This window comes from Melanaphis sacchari, unplaced genomic scaffold, assembly GCF_002803265.2.
Source record: "Melanaphis sacchari strain LSU unplaced genomic scaffold, SCAv2.0 Contig29_pilon_pilon, whole genome shotgun sequence".
NCBI classification, from domain to species: Eukaryota; Metazoa; Arthropoda; class Insecta; order Hemiptera; family Aphididae; genus Melanaphis; species Melanaphis sacchari.
In genome coordinates, this window is record NW_020271172.1 from 78,637 (window position 1) to 100,384 (window position 21,748).

The 21,748-nt window shown below is 30.8% G+C and overlaps 1 protein-coding gene across 1 annotated transcript in view; it reads right to left on the reverse strand.

Annotated features, from left to right (window-relative positions):
• The window catches only part of LOC112595724 (scavenger receptor class B member 1), a 29,904-nt gene extending 25,857 nt beyond the window's left edge, over positions 1-4,047 (reverse strand). The window contains exon 1 of the mRNA XM_025341023.1: positions 3,298-4,047. Within this exon, the coding sequence (XP_025196808.1) occupies positions 3,298-3,358 (61 nt within the window). The 5' untranslated portion in view covers positions 3,359-4,047. The remainder of the gene's footprint in view (positions 1-3,297) is intronic.
• Between the last annotated feature and the right edge of the window lie 17,701 nt (positions 4,048-21,748).

Genomic DNA, 21,748 nt, shown 5'->3' on the forward strand with positions numbered 1-21,748 from the left:
ACACGTTATTACGTCCCGGCGGCGGTGGCGACTCGCATTAAATAATAATATTATTATGTTGTAAGTATTATAACGATGTATGCGTAGATACACCGTGCAGTACTCTTAGCGACGACGCAATATTTATGACATACCGCGCGCGCGACACGTCTCCACAACAATCCGATAACAATAACAAAAACAATGACGACGGCGATGACAGGCATGGTAGCCGTACCTTCGCGTCAATACGCATACGTTGTTGAAATGCGAGCACGTTGTGTACGGCTGCAGCGGCGGCGGCTGACCGCGTACCGCACAACGCAATACGATGATGCCGTACGTATAGAGCGGCACCGCAAGTACGTGTCACGCAGTGGCGTAGCCAGGGGGGGGGGGGTTGGGTGTCGTACCCTCCTCATCCCGTAGATTATTTTAAAATTTTTAATTATTCAATAAATCAGCGGTTCCCAAAGTCTTTTGGTTTACGCATCTCCAAGAATAAAAAAAAAAAAATTAATCGCGCCTCTCTCGAATGTGTGAAACGAAAATTGTTATTAGTGTATAGTACTATATTAATATGCTTATAGTGAAAATGTACAATATCAGTGTTTATATCGCGCCTCACCTGTTAAACACTTGCGCCTCCCAAGAGGGCCGCGCCTCACGGTTTGGGAACCGCTGCAGTAAATTACAGCGTTAAAAACAAGAAGACTATGCGCGGTTAATGTGTAATGGAATTCAAACAGTTTTAGATTATAAACAAAATAAATTCTAATTAAAATGCATGTTTTGAATGACTTTTTTTTTATTCGCTTTCTGTGCGTCCTAAACCTTAACCTTCTCCCCGTTCAAAAAATCCTGGCTACGCTACTCTGGTAACACGAACACGCGGCAACCACGTATACGACACGACGACGACATTGTGTGTGGTGGCGTTTTCGTCGTCGCTTCGTGTGCGCGGCTGTATTATATCGTTTACTCGGAGACGTTACGACACGCCGGTTAGAGCGTTTTGTGACGCGGACTGGACCGAAGAACGGACACGCTATATAGACGAGCGGACCGCAAGAGAAAGTGCGGCCGTGGAAGGCGTTGCGTGCGCGCGAGTGATAGAAAGAATAGTGAGAGAGTGAGCGAGAGGAGTGAGACGGAGAGAGCCGGCGGCGGTAAGTAAAAACGTTCGTCGTCGTCGTCGTCGCCGCGAAGGTCGATGGGTAAAGAAAAAAAAAAACTTTAAGTGCTCACAGTTATAATAATATTATTATTATTAAAACTACGTAAATTTCACCTCCGCGGTGGTCGTCGAAATACCGGTAGTACTGGTATAACGCGCTCGCTATACTTCGGTAATACCTTTGTGATATAGGTACTTATACGGTACGTGACGTCGTATGCGCTAGTCGGTAATATTATTATAATTCATTTACATGTATAATACTTGATATTATTATTATCATATTCGTGTTATGGATGGCGGTCGTCCTCGGGGCGTACGACGGGCGTTGTGTAATTTCTTTACTTTTTCGTGTGCGCGACGAGGAGACTGCAGCGGTCTCTAATCTGGAGGGGAAAGAGTGTGCCGGCGGATCAGAGAAAATCGGATCCGATGGTTGTGCGGTCGGTTATAGTCGGTTACACGTAATATCTTTTATTACGGTTTGCCAATCAATACCATTTGTAATGCGCGATCGTCGCCGCTATCGTTTACAAAACTGATCAACGTCTTACGGTTTGATAACTACTCGTATAGTGTAACCGTTCCTCGTATACATTCCTCCATACGATCGTCCGAATTACGACAGCGAGTTGTGCGGATGGTGTCGCCTCTCTGGCGAGGATGTAGGAAATAATAAACAATTATTAATATCATATCGTTATTGTTGTTGTTCTTTTTCGTCAGCACGCGATGGCGGAAAAACGCGTTTGCTTGTTACGACGGCGACAACGACGACAAAGGCTATACATGTGAAACAATATAAATCGTGCTTATTCGTCGTCGCCATTGCCGCCGCCTACACTGAATACGGGTGGGCTGCAGCTGCAGTTGTTTTTTACCGTATAATACTAATTATTATGGACTACTATTTCATATACATATACGCGATTAAGTGCATAACACTGTGGTCTAGGATTATCCGCAATAACGCTGTCAATTATGATTCATCTGTATTATGACGTATCGTCGTTCCGACCGCGGTAACAACCGACAGAAGACGAAATCGGCCAAAAGTCCGACCGATTGGACGCGATCGCGATACAATGATAACAATGCACATATGGCTACGTCTAAGCGCATCGACTGCAATTTACAGTCCTATGACGTGTTTTGATCTGACGGGCAGGCGGGAGGGTGGTTATGGACCGTGGAGATGAATATTGACGAAACCGGTTATAATATTATTATGAACCTTAACGAGTGCGTGGTTACGTCGATCGGTTAATCGGAGAGGAAGAGAGACAGAATGAGAGAGTGATATGGCGATGTCGGTGGTGTCGCAGAGGAAGGTTCAACGAGACGAACGGATGGATGAGAACGAGAAATGTTGATGGACTGACAGTGACTGGTAGAGAGAGAGGTAAAGAAAACTTCGAGCGACGCAGCCTGGTTCTGCTCTTCGGCAACGTTCCGGATCACGTGCACTCGGACCCGCGATGACGGATTCGTATGTGTGTACGACTCGGGTGCGTGTTGGCCGTACGATTTACGTTCGGAAATCACTTAAACGTGTGCCTAACCTAACCTATCCTCTGCAGACTGCAGTAATGTAATAACAACTTTAATGCTACCCGACAACCGATAACAATAATAATATACGGAAGACAACACTCGAGTATAAAATGTACGGTGAGCAGCGATAATACCGGAGTGGCGCGCACGCGTGTGCACCGCCTTCGCCGCTTTAGATTTCTCTTCGCGGGGCCGGTTGACCGTGTCGGCGCGCGTGCGTCCGGTATCTGGAGTGTGTGCTCGTGTTATAAAACCAACTGACCCGATCGACAAACCCTATACGGTTAACTAGGCACAGGTATGTAGACAGTGTTGTTGCGGGTACAGCAGCGGTCACCTCTATACAAACACACTAACCGTTCGACCGTCGCGGGGTGTACGCGTTAGGTTGTGATGGGCAGGGGGGGGGGAAAGAAGTGGGCAAAGTCTCCACCGCCATAATGTCGCCGCGTACACGCAAACACAACCTTCGTCACGCCGGACGTCGGAGGGTAGATACCGTGTCGTGGCGATCGTACAAAATATGACGCGATTTATGCGTAGGTACGTAAACATAGAAAACGATAATATACATCGTGTGTACTTACACCACTTGCGCAGGAAGCTGCTGGTGAGCTTGGTGCACAGCTTGCCCTTTTTGTTGTGCATCTCGACGGCGGCGTGTACGTGTGTGTGGGACCTCGCGGGCTGCTCCTGGCTGCTGGTACGCGGTCGACTTGTCGGTTTACGCTCTACCAAACGCGGCGACGAGTGTGCAGTTCACTGCGAGACCATCAATCCGACGACGACGGGCTTTCGGTAGGCCGCGATTTACGGACAGTATTACTAGCTTTTATTACGGTTATTTACTGCGATCGTAGTTTAGATGGAACAAAACGCGTTACACGGTGGCGGCGACGGCGGCGCCAGAGGAGAGAGAGCTGTGCAGCTGCTGTTGCGGCGGCGGCGGCGTCGTCGTTACGTGTGTTCGGAGCGACGCGCGGCGTCGAAAGTGCGCGCGAGACGGTGACACGGCGGCGGTGGCGGCGTCGACGAAGAATATTGTAATTAATAATAATCCGTGTGCGAGACGAGCGCGCAGAGGAACGGCAGTCGTCGACGACGGTGTTGCGCGTTAGTGTTGTTCAGCGCTCGTGAAATACGAGAAACGATTGCGTTTGGCGCGCGAGCGAAAAAAAAAAAATAATAAATAATCGTCTGAACGATTGTCGTCGGCAATAATGAAATAATAATATTATGTTATTGACGTTAGCTGTTGTTCCGCGCGCTGTGCTGCGCTGCGGTATATAGTCGGGCGGCGGGTCGCGATAACAGACTGACTGACTCGACTTGACCGACGGACTATAGCGGCGGCGGATGGCTCTCGCGGCGCGCGCGACCTCACTCCCTCCCTCGCCAATGGCCGACGCGCTCTCACCGCCGCGACCACTCTACTCGTGCACCACAAGAATATATAATTTACGTGACGGAGAAGAAGAAGAAGAAGAAGAAGAAGAAGAAGTAGTAGTAGTAGTAGTAGTAGTAGTAGTAGTAGTAGTAGTAATAGTAGTAGTAGTAGTGTAGTACAGAAGAAGGTTACGTCGTCGCGGCGATGGTGACACGTCTATAACGTACACACACACACACACACACCGGTTCGGTCGTCTTCACTGGTTATAGGTCGAACGCAATAAAAGAATTATTGAGAAACGTACCTAAGTGCCCTCCTAGTGGGTAGGTATCTAAAACATTGTACTCTAGAATGTTGTGTACACTTTACCGATCGTTAAGACAGTTAACGACTTAAAACATTTGAACGTATAATATTTATCGTCACGAGAACGACGCGGCACTTCCATGGTGGCACGCAGTTTGTCTCAAAAGCCCCGTACCTTCGACGACGAGTGACTGGCGCAGCAAATAATAAGCGGCTTTTGCGATAGCGACCCGTAAAAGCATTACAGTTGAAAAAAAAATACTTATAAACATTTTCAAAATAGCTATTTTTTTTTTCTTAAAAATTATAAAAAATTTCAAGTTACAGTATCTGGTTGAGTTTATAATTTTTGTTGTGAGAATCATAATTATAAGCTTAGAAAAAACTAAAAAATAGACTAATATCATCATTAGTCGGGGCGGAGTATTACACAAAAATTGTCTAATTCTAAGTTTTTGTTGAAAAGCTTAACTATACAATATTATAATAAGTAAATTTATTTTTACAGATTATTATCATAAGTAACGTACATCTATAATACAATAATTACAGTTGATTAAACACGTGTTTGACAAATGAGACCAGTTGAAATATTTTGCTAACATATGGCTATATTTTTGTGAAAACCAAAAACTTGACTTGCTTTAACTTGAACAATTTTACTCTATTTTGAGTTTTGATATATATTTTTTTGTAATGTACGTCATTGAATTGAAATTTCCTTATAGATAATATTGTTGAAAAACCTTTTTATATATATATATATTTGTGTGATGTTATAAAATAATGACCTTGTTTTTCCGGTAAAACTAACCTCGTGATTGGAGATCATTTAGGGGTAAAAAATTGGTTGATTGTAAACTTAAACTTAATTAAAACTACGTTATTGAGAAGTCCCGATTATAGATTTTTTACAAAATCTTATATCAGTGATTGTTTACTATATTTCTATTAATCCTATGATAATATTAGACTGTACCATCATGACATATAACTGGATAGTTAAATCCAATTTTTTCTCGAATTCATTATTATAATTGTTATCATCAAGGTATATTATGATGATTGCGATCGGTTGAAATAATAGCCGTTTTTTTTGTTGTGTCATTACATACTGTTGGCGAAATGGTCGATAGCAGCAATCAAATTGATAAGGTGGCGAAAGCGCCTCGCCTTTAACCACACCTTGTTTATAACTCATATATATATATAAATACAAACGTTAAGTATTGACGGAAAATCAAAAATATCACTCAATAAACTTGACGAAAAATAATTAATATTTTGTAATATTATACATTACTTTACAATATTATTACCATGGGCTTAAGCGTTCCATTTACTAACTTAGGAATTAATTATTAATCTTGTATGCTTCAGTAATACGTATGCGTATATACATATTTTTAAATAACATTGAAAATTTAACTATAGGTTTTTTCAAATCGAATTAACTCTTAAGCCTGGGATTAAAAATACATGCACATACATACGGCTCAATTTTCATAAATATTTTTTGATGGGTATTTTAAATTCTAAAGTTCTTCGCCACAACATATTAATTATCCATCATGGATTAAAATATTTGGCTAAAAATAAAAAACTTTCACATTATTGGTCATGTTATTTCATACTTAATTTTGATACGTATAAATTAAAAATCTAATTCACGTTAATTAACGTATTCAAACGTGGTAAATATGAGTGTATAATTTTGAATTCAACTGACTCAAATGGTTTCGTTTAATCCCACCATCCGCCAAGCAAAAAATAAATCCATTTAGATTCGCTACTAGACGGTAAAAGTTAAAATCAATACTGAAGAACATCATTATTGACGTTATTTAATATAGGTACATGATAATAATTAATAGTATATTGCAATATACCTGTACCGTCTTTAACCATATAATACATTCGTGAATATACGATTAATGATTATATGTTGTACATTAATTATGCACGGCACTATATAGTGGAGTACTTATTAGGTAACGTAATGAAATAGAGCTGAAAACGAGATAGTCGAAAACGACAGACGTAAAAAAAGCGAAAAAAAAGTAAGGAAAAAATTAAAAATATTATTATACAACATAGCTGATGTATGTACATGTATTGTAATGGTTTATAACGGGTGAGAGGACGACCGCGCCGAGGACGTCGTCGTCGTTGGCAGCGGCGAAAGTGATTTGAAACTGTGAATGTATATTATACACGTGCACCAACTACCTATAATCATTAACCATTAACAACGGAAATAATAACATTTTTAATATAATAATAATAACATTAACACTGAATGAAATGTAAAATCATACGACCATCGAACCAAGACACAGTGTAGTATTTACGTAATAATTATATACATTATGTATAGGTGGTGTATAGTGTATGTAAACGAAAAAACATCGATTCACCAACAATCAGATGACGGCGATGGAATATGAAAGTAAATCAAAATAAAAAAAAACATAATAAATAGTGGTAAAAATGTTTATTTATTTACTGTTTTTATTTTTATTTCATGAGTTAACTCTGCATTGTTTTTGGCTGAAAGTGGTGTTGATTATATTAATAATAAATTAAACTAACGGATGGTATTTACGTTTGAATTCGAGGTTTGATTACATTGAAAAAAAAAAATAAAAATAATAAATATTCAGTAATTTTAGTTAACTCATAAATCATAATATATTATATGGTAATCAGATTTTAAATTTTTTTGAAATAAGCGATTTTTATGAATTTTCAAGGATAGTTATACATGTGAATATAAAATGTAATGTCATTAACTTAATGGTTAGGCAAGGTAAAAGTAATTATTGTATAAAATAATACTACAATATTATTTCAAGTATTAAAATATCAGCACCTAAAATATTATGTATAAATGTATAATATATCTATCTAATAAAAAAAAATCCAGTAAAAAGAACTTTATCAAATAACTCTGCTCAATCATTTACAATTTATAATTTTTTTAGTCATACCTAGACTTTCGTGAAATTTCCATTTGTACAAGTAGGTTTCTGTTATAAGAATGGTAAACATAAATACTATAATTTATACTAGTTATTATAAAGTGTAATTGACAAAGAAATATATTTGTAAAATATATACTTTCAAGGAATAGGAATTGTTTTCTAAAATTGCATAACTAATAAAGTAAAAAATGTATACATTATAATAAGAATAACTTTTTTTTTTTTTTTTTTAAATAAATCCAAGAAAGTATAATTTATTATAGCTTAAAGTGAATAAATTAATAGTAGATACAATGTATTATATTTAGTAAAGTACTAAAAATTTGTAAAAAATATATTATTCAATCTACATAGGTAGGTACCTACTTACACAGAATTATAATTTTTTACTTTAAATCAATATTGTTTGTAATATTTAAAGTATCAAATTATTTTCCTTCGAAAGCAAATCATTTTTTAGTATTCCACTTATTTAAAAGTTCAATCCTTATAACTTTAAATAATATGTGTTATTATTAGGGCTAAGATTTTAATGACCTAAAAAATCTAAAAAATAACTCAGTAAGAAAAAGTAACCTCATAAAATGCTCGAAAAAAAATTATATTAATAAATTAATAAACAATAGTTTATATTTTTAAGTATACAAATAAATTCATCTTCTAGTATAATGGCCAGCGTCATTTGTTCTGAAATTAATATATTTTTAAATAAAATAATATTGTAAAATTTAAATTTAAATTTAAACTAAACTCAAATTTAATAATAAATTGATGAAGATAACACGTAACTGAACATTATTATCGGTTATTTCACGGTTAGTCCAATATGAGTATATTTTATATAAAATATATATTACACAGACGATTGGTATTTTTAAATATTAAATATTTTTAGAAAATATATTTACGATTTTAATTTTGTATCTATATGTTTGTACAATAATTTATAACGACTATTTAAAAAATCTATTTAAAATTTTATAAAAATATTATCCAGATTTCATTAGAGTATAAAAAATGCCATAAAATTGAAAAAATTACCTTAAAATGCTAAAAAATGACCACAAATTAAAAAAGTACAAAAAAATGCAAGATAAAAACTATATATTGGAATTCGTAGATAACCAAATCACATTTTGTACTTGAAAAGTTATATCCTTGTAAATCCTGAAAAGAAATGCAAAATCCTATACTATCCTAACCTTAATTATTATATTAATTATATTAATAATTAATAGGTTCTAATTTGTTTGATGAATGTTTAACAGCTTATGTGTGAACATTTTATAGGTTACCATTAACAAATCGACACATTTTAACATGTGAAATTTGAATTAAACAATTAAACATTACTAATAGGTCAATTATTTTAAATTCAAAGTAAATTCTTTGAAGGTGTTTATATTATTATGATGTAGGTTATACTAAAAATATTAATATAAATGTATTGAATTTTCGTTTTTCGTTAAAACCTCAGTGATAAACGAAGAAAATAACTAAAAATGTAATTTCTTATAAATTATAAAAAAAAAATTAGCTAAGTAGGCAATAGGCATATGAATACCATTCTCACGTAATATAAATAAAAAATAAAACCCATGTTGAAAATACTATTACAATTATTGTCAAGGAGAAACACATTTTATTTATAATATAAACGAGTAAACGAATTGATTATAGGTTTATTTTAATTTATTATAATTATTATGAAGTGACAAAACATATATAAATAATGAATGAACACGAAAAAGAGGACAGTACCCCAATTACTATTTACATGGTCCAAGGATTTAAAAACAATTCCATATTTTATTGAACGTAATAATTAAACTAGTATTACAAATTATAATTCTGTAGTTGTAAGCCTATAGGTACTATTTATATTATTATCATACTTATTAAAATTTGAAATATTTTTAAATTCAGAGAGCGTGCTCTTGATATTACAACAGGACGCTATAGGCAATACTATATGTCGACATAGCTATGTATAAGTGATAAGTGCCAAAAGGTAAAATGCCAGAAATCTCGCACTAGTGCACGATAATAAATCAATAAATAGTTCGCATACATGTCACATGACTATATAGAAACGTATTCGCTTCGTTTCTTATGGCTTTATGAGTATTAAACATAATAATATTATTGAAACCTACTGAAACAGAATAGGTATTATTTGTATATTTTATAATATTATTAATTTAACACACGAATCCGTTAAATGAAAATTACGTATTATAACAATCGTATTTTATTGCATTGATTCCGCAATAACGCGGTGCCCCGCGTACTGCATAATAAAGGTGACTCGTATTCGCAAATAAAAATAAATCTACACAAGTACACCGATTAAATAAAAACTGCTGTGCATAAAACAATTAAATAAAAGTTTAAAAAAGATCTTTTGGCGTGCATGCTATTTTAATACCATTTTTATACCGCACACGATCGCACGCGCAATATCATACATTATAATATTATAGGCATCGATCATTTTATCATTACCATTATTACCGATCTGCGTACGAGCGAGTACCGTGTACGCGTACACTATAATAAAACATATTACAATATTATGGTGGACGGACAGTGTCCATGGCCGCCGCCGTTGACGGCTAAATAATAATTACAATAACGAAATAAATAATAACCACTATAACATTATGTTATATTGACTGTATTGTACGCGTAAATATCTGTTCAGCGTGTGTATACGCAGAGAGTACGCGTGCGAATGTAAATTAGAAATTATACACAATATATATATATACATACATAGATAGGCAGGTGGGTGGGTATAGGCACTCGCACATGCAGCAATATAACGATCAAATGCAATAGAATTAAAATTACCTTTAAATGTACGGCTAGACGATAATTGTTGTAATTTAACGTAGGTACTTGTGGCCAATATACCTAATATAATATAATATATTTCTCGTCATCGTCGTATAATATAATGCACACATCATTGCGTACGCATAATGTGCATGCCGCGCAGTGCACCGCGCGTACATTGTAATTTATAACATTTTATCTATTCCCATATTTCGTGTATTATATTGGACGTAGGTATTAATAATATTGTGCGGATGATGGTAGACAACCGGTGCCGTTTTTTTTTTGTTTTTTTAAATTTTTTTTTTTTTGTTATTTATCATCATAATATTGTTTGGTAATTGCGACGAGAAAAAAAAATATATATAAAATCTTAATTTTAAAAACGTTTAAAATGAAGTGCGACGGAGTCGAAACCATATATACTTGCGCGTAAATTTATATTATATACATATTATGTGTTGTGGCACACCGTTCTCAGCGATTAACACGCAGCCACTATAATATATCTATAGTCTTAAACAATATAATACGTATAAAAAGTGTGTGTGTGTGTGTTTGCAGGCAATTAACAACGACGCGATTAGCGCGTAAATGTATTTGAATGACTGTGGCAAAAAAAATTTTTTTTTTTTAAATTAAAATCAAAGAAAACGCGTAAGCGCGTCTGTTATTCGTAATTAACACGTTTGCAGTATTTGTCGCCATGTCATCGTCGTTGTCGTCGTCGTCGTCGTCAAATAACCGACCCTCGCCCGCGCGCTTGAATATTATATATTGAGCGTATGCGCGCGCGCGCTCGCGTGTGTGTATGTGTGTTTGTGTTTGTGTGTGTGTGTGTATGTGTGTGAACGAGCGCGATGGGATTTTGTTTCTTTTTGTTTTTTTGTTTTTTTTTTTTTTGTTTCCGTTATTGACGAGTGACGATAAATCTAAATTACATATTATACGCATTACTTAGTATCAATTCGTTATACGTTTAGAACTGTATATTATACGTTTTTAAATTGTTGGGTGGCTAAAATTTTAAAACGATTAAATACAATAAAAGAAAATGTCTGTCTCACTTTTCTTGGGGGAAAAAAAAAAAAAAAAAAACATTAATATAATTTTATAAAAGATATAATAACATAAATATAAATATATAACTTATTAAGAAACTTGTTTTGGATTTTATGGATAGATGAAAGTTTTTTTCGAGTTTTAAACTCTGTTTTATTATACCATAAATAATGCTTAATTCTTCGAAGTTGATTTACGGTAGTAAAGAAATTTAGTCACTTTTATATTTTAGGAAATTCAAATTAAGAATAAATTGGATAAGTATTATTTTTACATTTTTTTTATCTTTTTTTAATTGATTTTTTAATTTTGAGTTTATTATTACTTTTTGGAAAAAAAAATCTTCAACTTTAGACATATGTCTGCTGGTGTAGCAAACTGGATCTGGTTTATCCTTAAAAAAGTCAATAGTAAAACCTTTCTAAAATAAACGGGATAAATAAAAAAAAAAATTAACCTCTAATACAGGGAATATTTACTCAATATCAGTTTTTGAAAAAGTTGTTTTATTTCTATAATTCCAAAATAAATAACCATAGACATAACATTTTAAACAAAAATATATGTTATTATTTTCTAGACATGATGTAATAAATAAAATATTTAGATTTTTTTTAAGCAATTTATAGACATTTTAAAAATTTCTACTCTTAAAATTCTAGGCGTAGATGAATGTAATAATGATAATAATTTATTTCAGATAAGGTAATTTTATAAAATTTGTTGACTGAATTTTTATAATAGAAAAATAATTTTGGATCTAATCACCATTAAGATGAAGACATCTTATTTTCTTTTTGATTAATAATATAATATGTAAAATAAACTGAAAACTCTATTAATGTGTATAAATTTGAGATTAATTGTAAATACAATATTCATAAATCACAATGATTTTTTTATAATTGGGGAAAAACTAAAGAAAAAATTCGAATTTATACACAAACCTATAGTTTTAAAAAAAATCAATTTCTTATTTGATTATAATTCAAAAATAAATAACTGTAGACGGTGGATATCGTTCATTTTCTATACACATTATATAATTTTTAATATATTTAACGCTTTTTAAGCTAGTTATAAAGATTTCAAAATTTTGAAATGTTCGATTTTTATTTTTAGAAATATCGATAAAAAAATATTTGGTACCTAGTCAAAAAGCTTCAAAGTTTAATACAATATTCTTAATAAATATTTTACACTAAAACAAAAATACTAAAAATATTTAAGAACAATTTTTTTTGTAGACATATTTGAAAATTCAATTTATACAATTATATTAGATTTAATCAAGGAATAACGATTTCAGTTGTTTTGTTGTAATATGCAAATATTTGTAGGGATTTAAAAATTTAACGTATTATTATATTATTTATATTTTTTATACACAAAAACATTTTCAAAACATCTAGATTATTACACGCTATTGCCTATTTTTAAGCAGATTAAGCTTTAAAGGTAATGTATTATAATTTTTATATTATATTAAAAGTTTATAATAATTGATAGTATGATACAATATGCGATGTTTTTGGCGAAAATGAATTGAAAATACTTACCTACCATATTACTAGTATAGAAATAAACTGCTATAATAGATATAAGTATAAAAAAATTATAAAATATCCTGAAAAATTGAAGTTGACACACGTGACACATCATTTCCGCTTAGAATCGTTTTTATTTATACAATGGTTTATCATTAAAGTAGATATTTGTTACATTAACCTACTCGATGACTAGGTATACACTCGAAACCTACTATACACAATACTATGTGACTTTCCTGATTTTATTGAACTCTTATTTAGTTTAGTATCTATATAATATTCCATAATAATTTCTATAATCACGACGATCAATACTAGTTTTTCTTAGATATTTTTGTACAATTTATTAAAAAAAAAAAAATAATAGTAAGTGGTTATCGTTTACATAAGAATTTTTTCTGTCAAAATATTTACCACTTTACCAACCTAACCTATGTTTGCATATACGATGGATATAATATTTAGTGTTTACACACAGATCATTTCGAGCAACTCTTTTTTAACCTTAAGTATAAGATAATATTATAGTGCAAACTTAAGTCTTTTTAAAAAATCATTAAATTTGAATGTTTTATAATTGATTCTAGTACGTGCGCTATACGTAGTATTATACATTAACAGTGTTGTTGTGGACTAGTTCTAAAAAAATATTCATCAAAATATATTCTAAAAACTAGCAGTAACTGAAAATGTTCATTAAAAATACAATGCATTTACGTATATATAATACATTATAAATGACTAAACGTTATTGTTTGGGAATAATTTATCAATATTTTATGCTGAAATCAATAATTTTATGTGAATAGTCTCAACATATTATTCACAGTTAAAATTTAACTATGAATTCTATGAAATGTTTTCATAGTAAAAACAATTAATGTGGTTAATTCCTGATTTAGCATTCTAGTCGGTAATTTATACCTTACACCATTGATTTTATAATAGACTATTATAAAATCAATGCTTACACGTCCTTTTATTAGAAAATATTTTTAAGACGTACTGAGCAATGGTAGTCAAAAAGTAAAACGGAGTTAAGGATACATCCCTTGACCACCTGATCTTTTTCACTATTATAATATAATAATATATTATATTTTTAATACTGTTTTTAATAAAAATTAATAATTTTATTGTCATCTTTATATATAAATTTGTTAAATTTTATAGTTTAATTTTTATAATATGACTGATATAATATTATAATAGTATTAAATGTTAAATATCATAGATACCTAACTAATATTTAAAACTAGTAAATAATTAAAATATATAAATAAAAAATTGACTGACAAGATCATCTAGATAACCGCGTTTTAAACATCGTTGGAGTAATAACGTATAATATTTAGATTTAAGTGAATCCGTTGATTGAAGTGATGACACTAAGAGTAATGGACTGGATATTTTAGTAAAGGCATTTATATCATTTTCTTTTTTTTTATTATTTAGAAATTATTCTATATAAGTTTTTATTTCATTTAAACTATGGTACCTATATATTATCTTAGTACTTTATTTTCAAAAATGTTGAATCTTAAATGTGAGCTAAAAAATGGCCACTATAATAGGGTAAATATAATCAATAATGGACATAGTATTTGATTATAAAATAATTATAAAATAAATAATAATTATTTGATAAATTACCTAAATATTTATAAAATAGTAATGTAAATAATAATATTTCATTTTATTTATAATCTCATAAAATCATTTTTGATATTAAAACAACTTTTTTTACTGATAAAAAACAATTAACTAAATATTTTTTTGTATAATATTTTTATCAAGTTTCATCATAACATGAAACCCTTGTCTAAGTTTATGTCCGTGTTATAAGTATAATATTGTAATTGACAGCCGTAAATTAATGGATCAGTTTGCTTAGTACTAAAAATCGTATTGAAAATTGGTACAATTATAAAATTTAGAATTCATGATTTATATCAATTGTTGAATATCATTTAAATTTTTCACAGTCAAATATTTTGTACACATTTACTTTATTATTTGCATTGTCATTTGTAGTATATAAAATACCCTTTAAGTGTCATATATATTATAATGTCTAAAAAAGCAATATCATCGCCCTTCTTTCTAAGATTACAAAATAATTTGACAACCAGAATAGGTTATATACATACCTACATTGCATGTTTCAACAGTGTTATAATCAGGGGCGGTAATGAAGAGAAAATAGGGATAGTTTCCCTTAGTCCCACATAAAAAAAAAAAAATAACTTACGTGGTTCTAAATTGATAATTTTATTGATCATGTTCTATTTATGAAAATTTTAATATACCATATAATTATTTAGTATGCAATTGTATAATTATAGCACTAGATGATACGTAATACTAATATTTAATTTAAAAATATTACAGACATTCACAGCTCACAGAAAAACTGATTATTGAGAAATAAGAATTACCCGTCGGACCACAGAGAGCATATTATTATTATTCAATTTCTAAATTATAAACTGAAATTATTTCGAAGGTAACAAAAATGTATCAATATAGTATATTAGTGTGTAATAATCAATTTACCGTTTTATTCTATGATTTATTATTTATTATATTTTTAAAAAGACACGGCAACTGAAAATAAAAAATATTCAATGATAATATTTATATATAGTTTTCATTTCTGGATATATCAATTTTTATAAATTACTCACGTATTTTTTGACGTGTTAAAATCAAATCAAGTTACCCAATTGTTACCACATAATACACTATATATAAATCCAACTATCAACCGTTTGATAAAATTATTAAATAAAACTGGTACCTGTGAATAGCTGACTAACAATTACTAACAATTACCGTATCTTATACAATGTTTAAATAATAACAGTATAGGTGTATAATTATTACATAGCTCTAATACAGAATGCATACAAAACTATAATATTATATTATGATGATAATGATAAAAAATTATAAGTTGTAAACTATTAAAAAAACATTATCTCTCTCATAATAATACGTACCCTTGACACGTAAGTTAGATGATAATAATACTGTCTTACTTATTGATTCACAGTTCGTACTTATACTATAATACGTCTATACAATAAACACCCATTTTTCACATGTTCACATTTAAATTTTTTAAATTAAGTTTTGATAATTCTGAATTTATAGTGTAAAATTAAAGGATGGCCATATATGTAGTTATCATATATGAATGTTTTTAATTTGAGTCACCATAATAACCACGAACTCAAAATAGCAAACAACAAAACAGCGACGACGAAACATATAATTTAAAACATAATATTGAAATTGAATATTCAACATGAAAAAATATTTTAATACACAATATTCTAGTTAAAATGACAAATATTTTAGGTATTTATTAATTATTGCAAAAAAATTATTTTAAGTTTTTACAATAATTTATAACGATGATTAAGGAACCAATGTTCAGATTTACTGTATATTTTAAACATTAATGCTTATCCTTGACGTAAATCCTATTTTTCTTAGCATCGTTAATTTCATAACAATTATTAAGCATTAAATAAAAAATATAAATAATTTCATTATTTACTTGTTTATACATTTTAAGTATTTTTAAATTATCCAAAGTTGATGAATTGGGAAAAGAGCATTCGTCATCCAGTTGTACACATCATAGAATAATGAATTTTAAATTATATGCATTCATAAGTATGCTATGGAGAATATTATTTTATAATAAAATCTATTAATAATCATTGAAACCATGATATTATATTATAGTTTTAAAGAAATTAATCCGACTAAAAATTATACGACAGTTAAAATAATAAATAAAATATTTTCACGGGTCTTTTAGCTTTTGTTAGGACCATAATAATTAAATATATGTGCGGTGAGTTGACGTCACATTTCTGAAATATTCCCGGTAGAATTTTAGATATTTAAATATATAATCGATTGTATTAAGAAATTATTATTTATTATATTAATAAATCCACATAAAATCAGATGAAAAAATTGTTGCCGCTTAAAAGAAACTGCACAGTGCATATGCGTTGATTGTTTGTCTACATCTAAATAGGTAGTAATCAATAGATACGATTTTACTCGTTTAAAGTGTATACTATGGTCATGCTCTAATGTGGCCTGAGTGAATAACTCGTGACGAATGATTACTGATAAATCAATGGACATGTATTCGTAAACAATTCTCCACAAATCTAGTAGTTTATAACATTTTATCTGTGTAATATTTCATTTACTATTTAATATCATAGGTATTTATAATTTTGAATGCTCATGAAAATAATTGTGAGTAAAGACTTGACATTTATCGTATATAATGCAGCGCATGGGTGACCTTGTGTATTAACATTTTAGTACTTAATAGTTTAATACCTAAAACTATGATGTTTATCAGAACATATCTAAAAATATAATGAGCGTGAAATGAATAAATTTCACAGTAATTCAACCTCAACACACATTTACTTATAAGTCGGTGTATACAAATTGTGAATTTTTTAAGTTCTTTGAAAAATCTTTATAAAAATTGATAATTAATTTAATTGATTGCAGAAAAATGATTGATGGCATTTACATCATAAGTTATAATATTAATAAATCATTTATTTTTCAAGTGTATATGACGCATTGTCTAATAAAATTAATTCAAATAATATTGTACACCCTTTCTTTCAAAATATTGTTTAATTTCGTAAATAATCTATCATACTGTAAAACATAATAAATACGGGTAAGTATCTTTTTTAAGATTTTTGAAAGACATCATTTTAACTTAATTAGGTGTACATATTACGTATAATTTTTATGGACAAAAATATTATTGTTAATTGGAAAAATATACAAACCAATTGAGTTTAGCTGGTTGAAATCTTATTCAGATACAAGAAGAATTCAGTGTACATATGCAGCTATCAAATAAAATATATCTTTTAGTATATTAACCATTATATACCCATATAAAAAACTATTTAAATAACTTTTCGAGAAGGATTTTCCGAAATAATGTAACTTTACAAGCGAAATAACACCGAGTAATAAATTATCGGCATAATAGAAAGTGTGGTTGTAAGGTACACTTAGAATTTTAACCGTTTTCTCGAACACTATAATTATTTGTTGTTGCGGAGAATATTGAAAAATCCAAATACAGTAAGTACAAATTATAACCGTATATAGGTACCTACGTATCACGGTTATCTACAACCGCCGTAACATACTTACTATATACCACGTGTAACCTATACGACCACACTCTCCACAGCGGTGCAACACGATTGCGTGCTTTTTACCCTTTTACTTCAAAAAGAAAAAATCACAACACAATTGCGCATCTTTCACCTAATTACTTTCAAGTTCTTGTCTCTGTCGAAGGTTCAGTTGCCCATAAAATCGGTAGGAAATCGACATCAGATGATATAATTGTTCAGTACACAATCGGTGAATTCAAAATTATCAGTAAGGCTATTTTCAATCGAACTAGCAAAAACATCTTCTACATCTTCCCAGGGTAAGAATCCAAGCGCAACATAATATGTTTTTAACCAAACGCTTAGTTCATATTTTGAACTTTAGTTTTTTAAACCATAACCATTTAAGCCAACAATATGTGAAATTAAATTTTTTTTTTTCAGGTAAAAAGTGCGCAATCGTGTTACGCCCTTCTCCGGAACATTGCAAAAAAAAAAAAAATAATAATAAAAAAAATATCATATTAATCTACACAGAAGTCAATAGAATTTTCAAATTCTATTCAAAAACACACACACACACACACACACTGTCAGTGTCATTGTATAACTCGGTCCGCACGTCTGCATCTATGCGTTATTCCCAATATTATAATATCTGAAATGAAATCGCAATCGTCCTCCACACACACACACACACACAATACACATCGCGATTCGGAATTGCGTATATCAATGCGTATTACATAAAATAAAATATAATAACCTACGACGATAATACGACGAACACACGCGCCGTAGTACGGCCGGTGTGTATGGCTTTTGATTGGAAACCCGTCATCAGCGTCACAATCGCGCGGTATTTGTCGATGCGGCCCCTCGGGCGATGGCAATCGCGGCGCGCGATATGATATGATGGCACGGCGGCGATGACAATGACGACGAGACGCGACATGCAATACGCCCAGCACAATAACATAACATAATATTATATTATATTATATTTTATAAGCTATATTATATTATATTATATTGCGCGCTATAATATAATAATATCGTCGTCATCGCCATCATCGCCGTCATCGATTCATCATCGCCACGGCGCAATAGCATCGCTCTGTCCGCCGTCGCGTAATAACGCCGCCGTACCTCCGTGTGTACGCGCGCCGCGCACACACGGGCGGACGGCCGGACACAAACGGCCTCCGCCGGCGCGACCGTGATCGGAATTCGCGATCGTGCGTTTGTATATTGCGCGTGTGTGTGTGCGTTTGGTACGTAATAACAATAATAAATATTGCACGCACATACGAACACACACACACACACACATACGCGCGCGCGCGCTGTGCAAACACCACAAGGTTATACGCGCGCGAAACTAAACGATTATTGCAATGCTGCTGCTGTTTTTTTTCTTTTTTTTTTTTTTTTTCATTTTTTAAAACGGCGAAAAAAAATGTTAATATAATAAGACCATTTTTATGTTATTATTATGTGTGCTGTTTTCCCGACGGAATTATTATTAACACTGTTTTACAGCGTATATACCTGCGTATTGTATAGGTATACCAAGATAATAATATTATGTAGGCATAGTATATATAGGTACCCATATGATATATTATGGTATAATACGCATCATACTTGCAAGTTTTTATACAAGTCCGGTATACAGATGGGTTCACTAAATCGTTTGATATTCGTATTTTCTGTGCACGGTATAATTCAAAATAAAAAATGAATATATATATATATATATATTGTATTATTGTATTAATTTTTGTTATGAAATATATATACATTTTGTTATTGTAGATTGCGGTGTATACAAGCGCGACCACGGAGTAGATGATATTATTATTAGAACGGTGTTACTTTTTAATGTACATATCAAATTATATAATTCACTTGAAACGAAGCGTTTTGTAAATTAAAAAAAAAAAAAATCGTTTCATTGTTTAAAACATGACAAAAAAACATTTAAAACAAATAAAACTTTGTTTTGTATTATTTAAAAAAACCGTTTTTTTCTTACTCTGACTATTATATTTTATTTTAATGCAAAGACATTTTCAAAATATTTAGATTAGTTTTAAGCAGTTGCCTATTTATATTATCAACCCATTTACACCGTTTGACTAAACATTTCGACTCAAAGCTTAATAAGTATAATATGATACTGTAATGATATAAATATATGCTTACTAGTATAATAAATGCATTTTTTTCGGGAAAAAAATGAATTTAACCTGTCGCGTACCTATTACGAGTACTATAGTGAGATAAATTACCAATACTAACATTTAGCTGGTTTTACACGGTGTAACTCGTGATAAATTAAATAATTCTAATAGATTTACTCTGTATTAAGCTATGTTGAATCAAAACTACATATGTTTTTAATAATTATTTGAGTGGGTTTGAATAAATACAAAATAAATGTCTAAAATTATATAAATTATTATAATAACTGTTCAAGATAATGTATGCTAAATTTAAAGAAAAATAAAATCGACCAAGAAATTACGTTTTTTAATGTTATCCTTATTTACAACTTTTTAACCTCCTTTGGGGATGCATTTTGGAAAAATCCTTTTTTAGTTGGTCTTTGTCTCATAAAATAAAACTACTGATCATTGATCAAGTTTCATATTATAGCTTTAGTCACGGTTCCGACTAGGTGATGATGAATCAGTCAGGATATATTGTTTTAGATATATAGATAAATAATAATATACAGTTTAATTAGTAGTTACTAATTCGCGATGACATGTTGTCTCGGTTCGGGATTGTTTTTTGTATGCAATGATTTATCATTGACTTTAAATTCACACCCATAACTAAAGTGACCTACTCAATGACGAGGTACACATCATAAAATGTATTGTAAAGCTGGCAGGCGATTGCATATACGTGCCAATTCTTTTTGTTTGAGTTTTGCATTATAGCTCATTAAAAACAGTAAAATTATTTATCTTAAAATACAATATTCCTAGATTGTATCTGAAGTCTTAACTGTTTATAGAACTATACTCAATTATAGTTTTAGTATTATATTTTATAGTATTCGATTTTATGTATAAACTTTTAAATAGTTGCATTGATAGCCTGAATGTAATATTTGTTATTTTCATTGTTTCCATTGGTACCAAACCCAAAGAAAAAAACTGTTCTAAGTGGCTCTATAGTCTATATTGTATAGTAATAGTTAAAATTATTTTTAGTTTTTTATAGATATTAAATCTGATCTAAAACATTGCCCCCTAAATTTAGTTTATATAGTATTAATTAATTAGTTTGCCTTATTACTTTTTTTATATTTTGTATTACACTAATTATTATACTTTTTTCCCACTTTTAACGTAAATTATTTAATATATCAATAAATAAATATTGTTACTGCATCTGGATAGGTTTGCTCTTGCATTTAGTGCTCGATTTGAAGAAAAAATTCAATGAACTTCTTATTAAACCGAATTTTTTCTTTTTTTTAATGATCTATTTGATAATCGATTGTAAAGTGTACATGGAATGCTTAATAATCACTTAACTTTTTTACAAAGTAATACAATGTTATTTGTATTAAAGTATAAGTTATATTGTATGTTATAATCAACATTTAAATAGCATGGTTACGTATAGCTATTAATAATAGTGCTAAACTCGCTCCCGCATATTCTATTGTAAAGTGGAATAATGCATATTATCATAACATC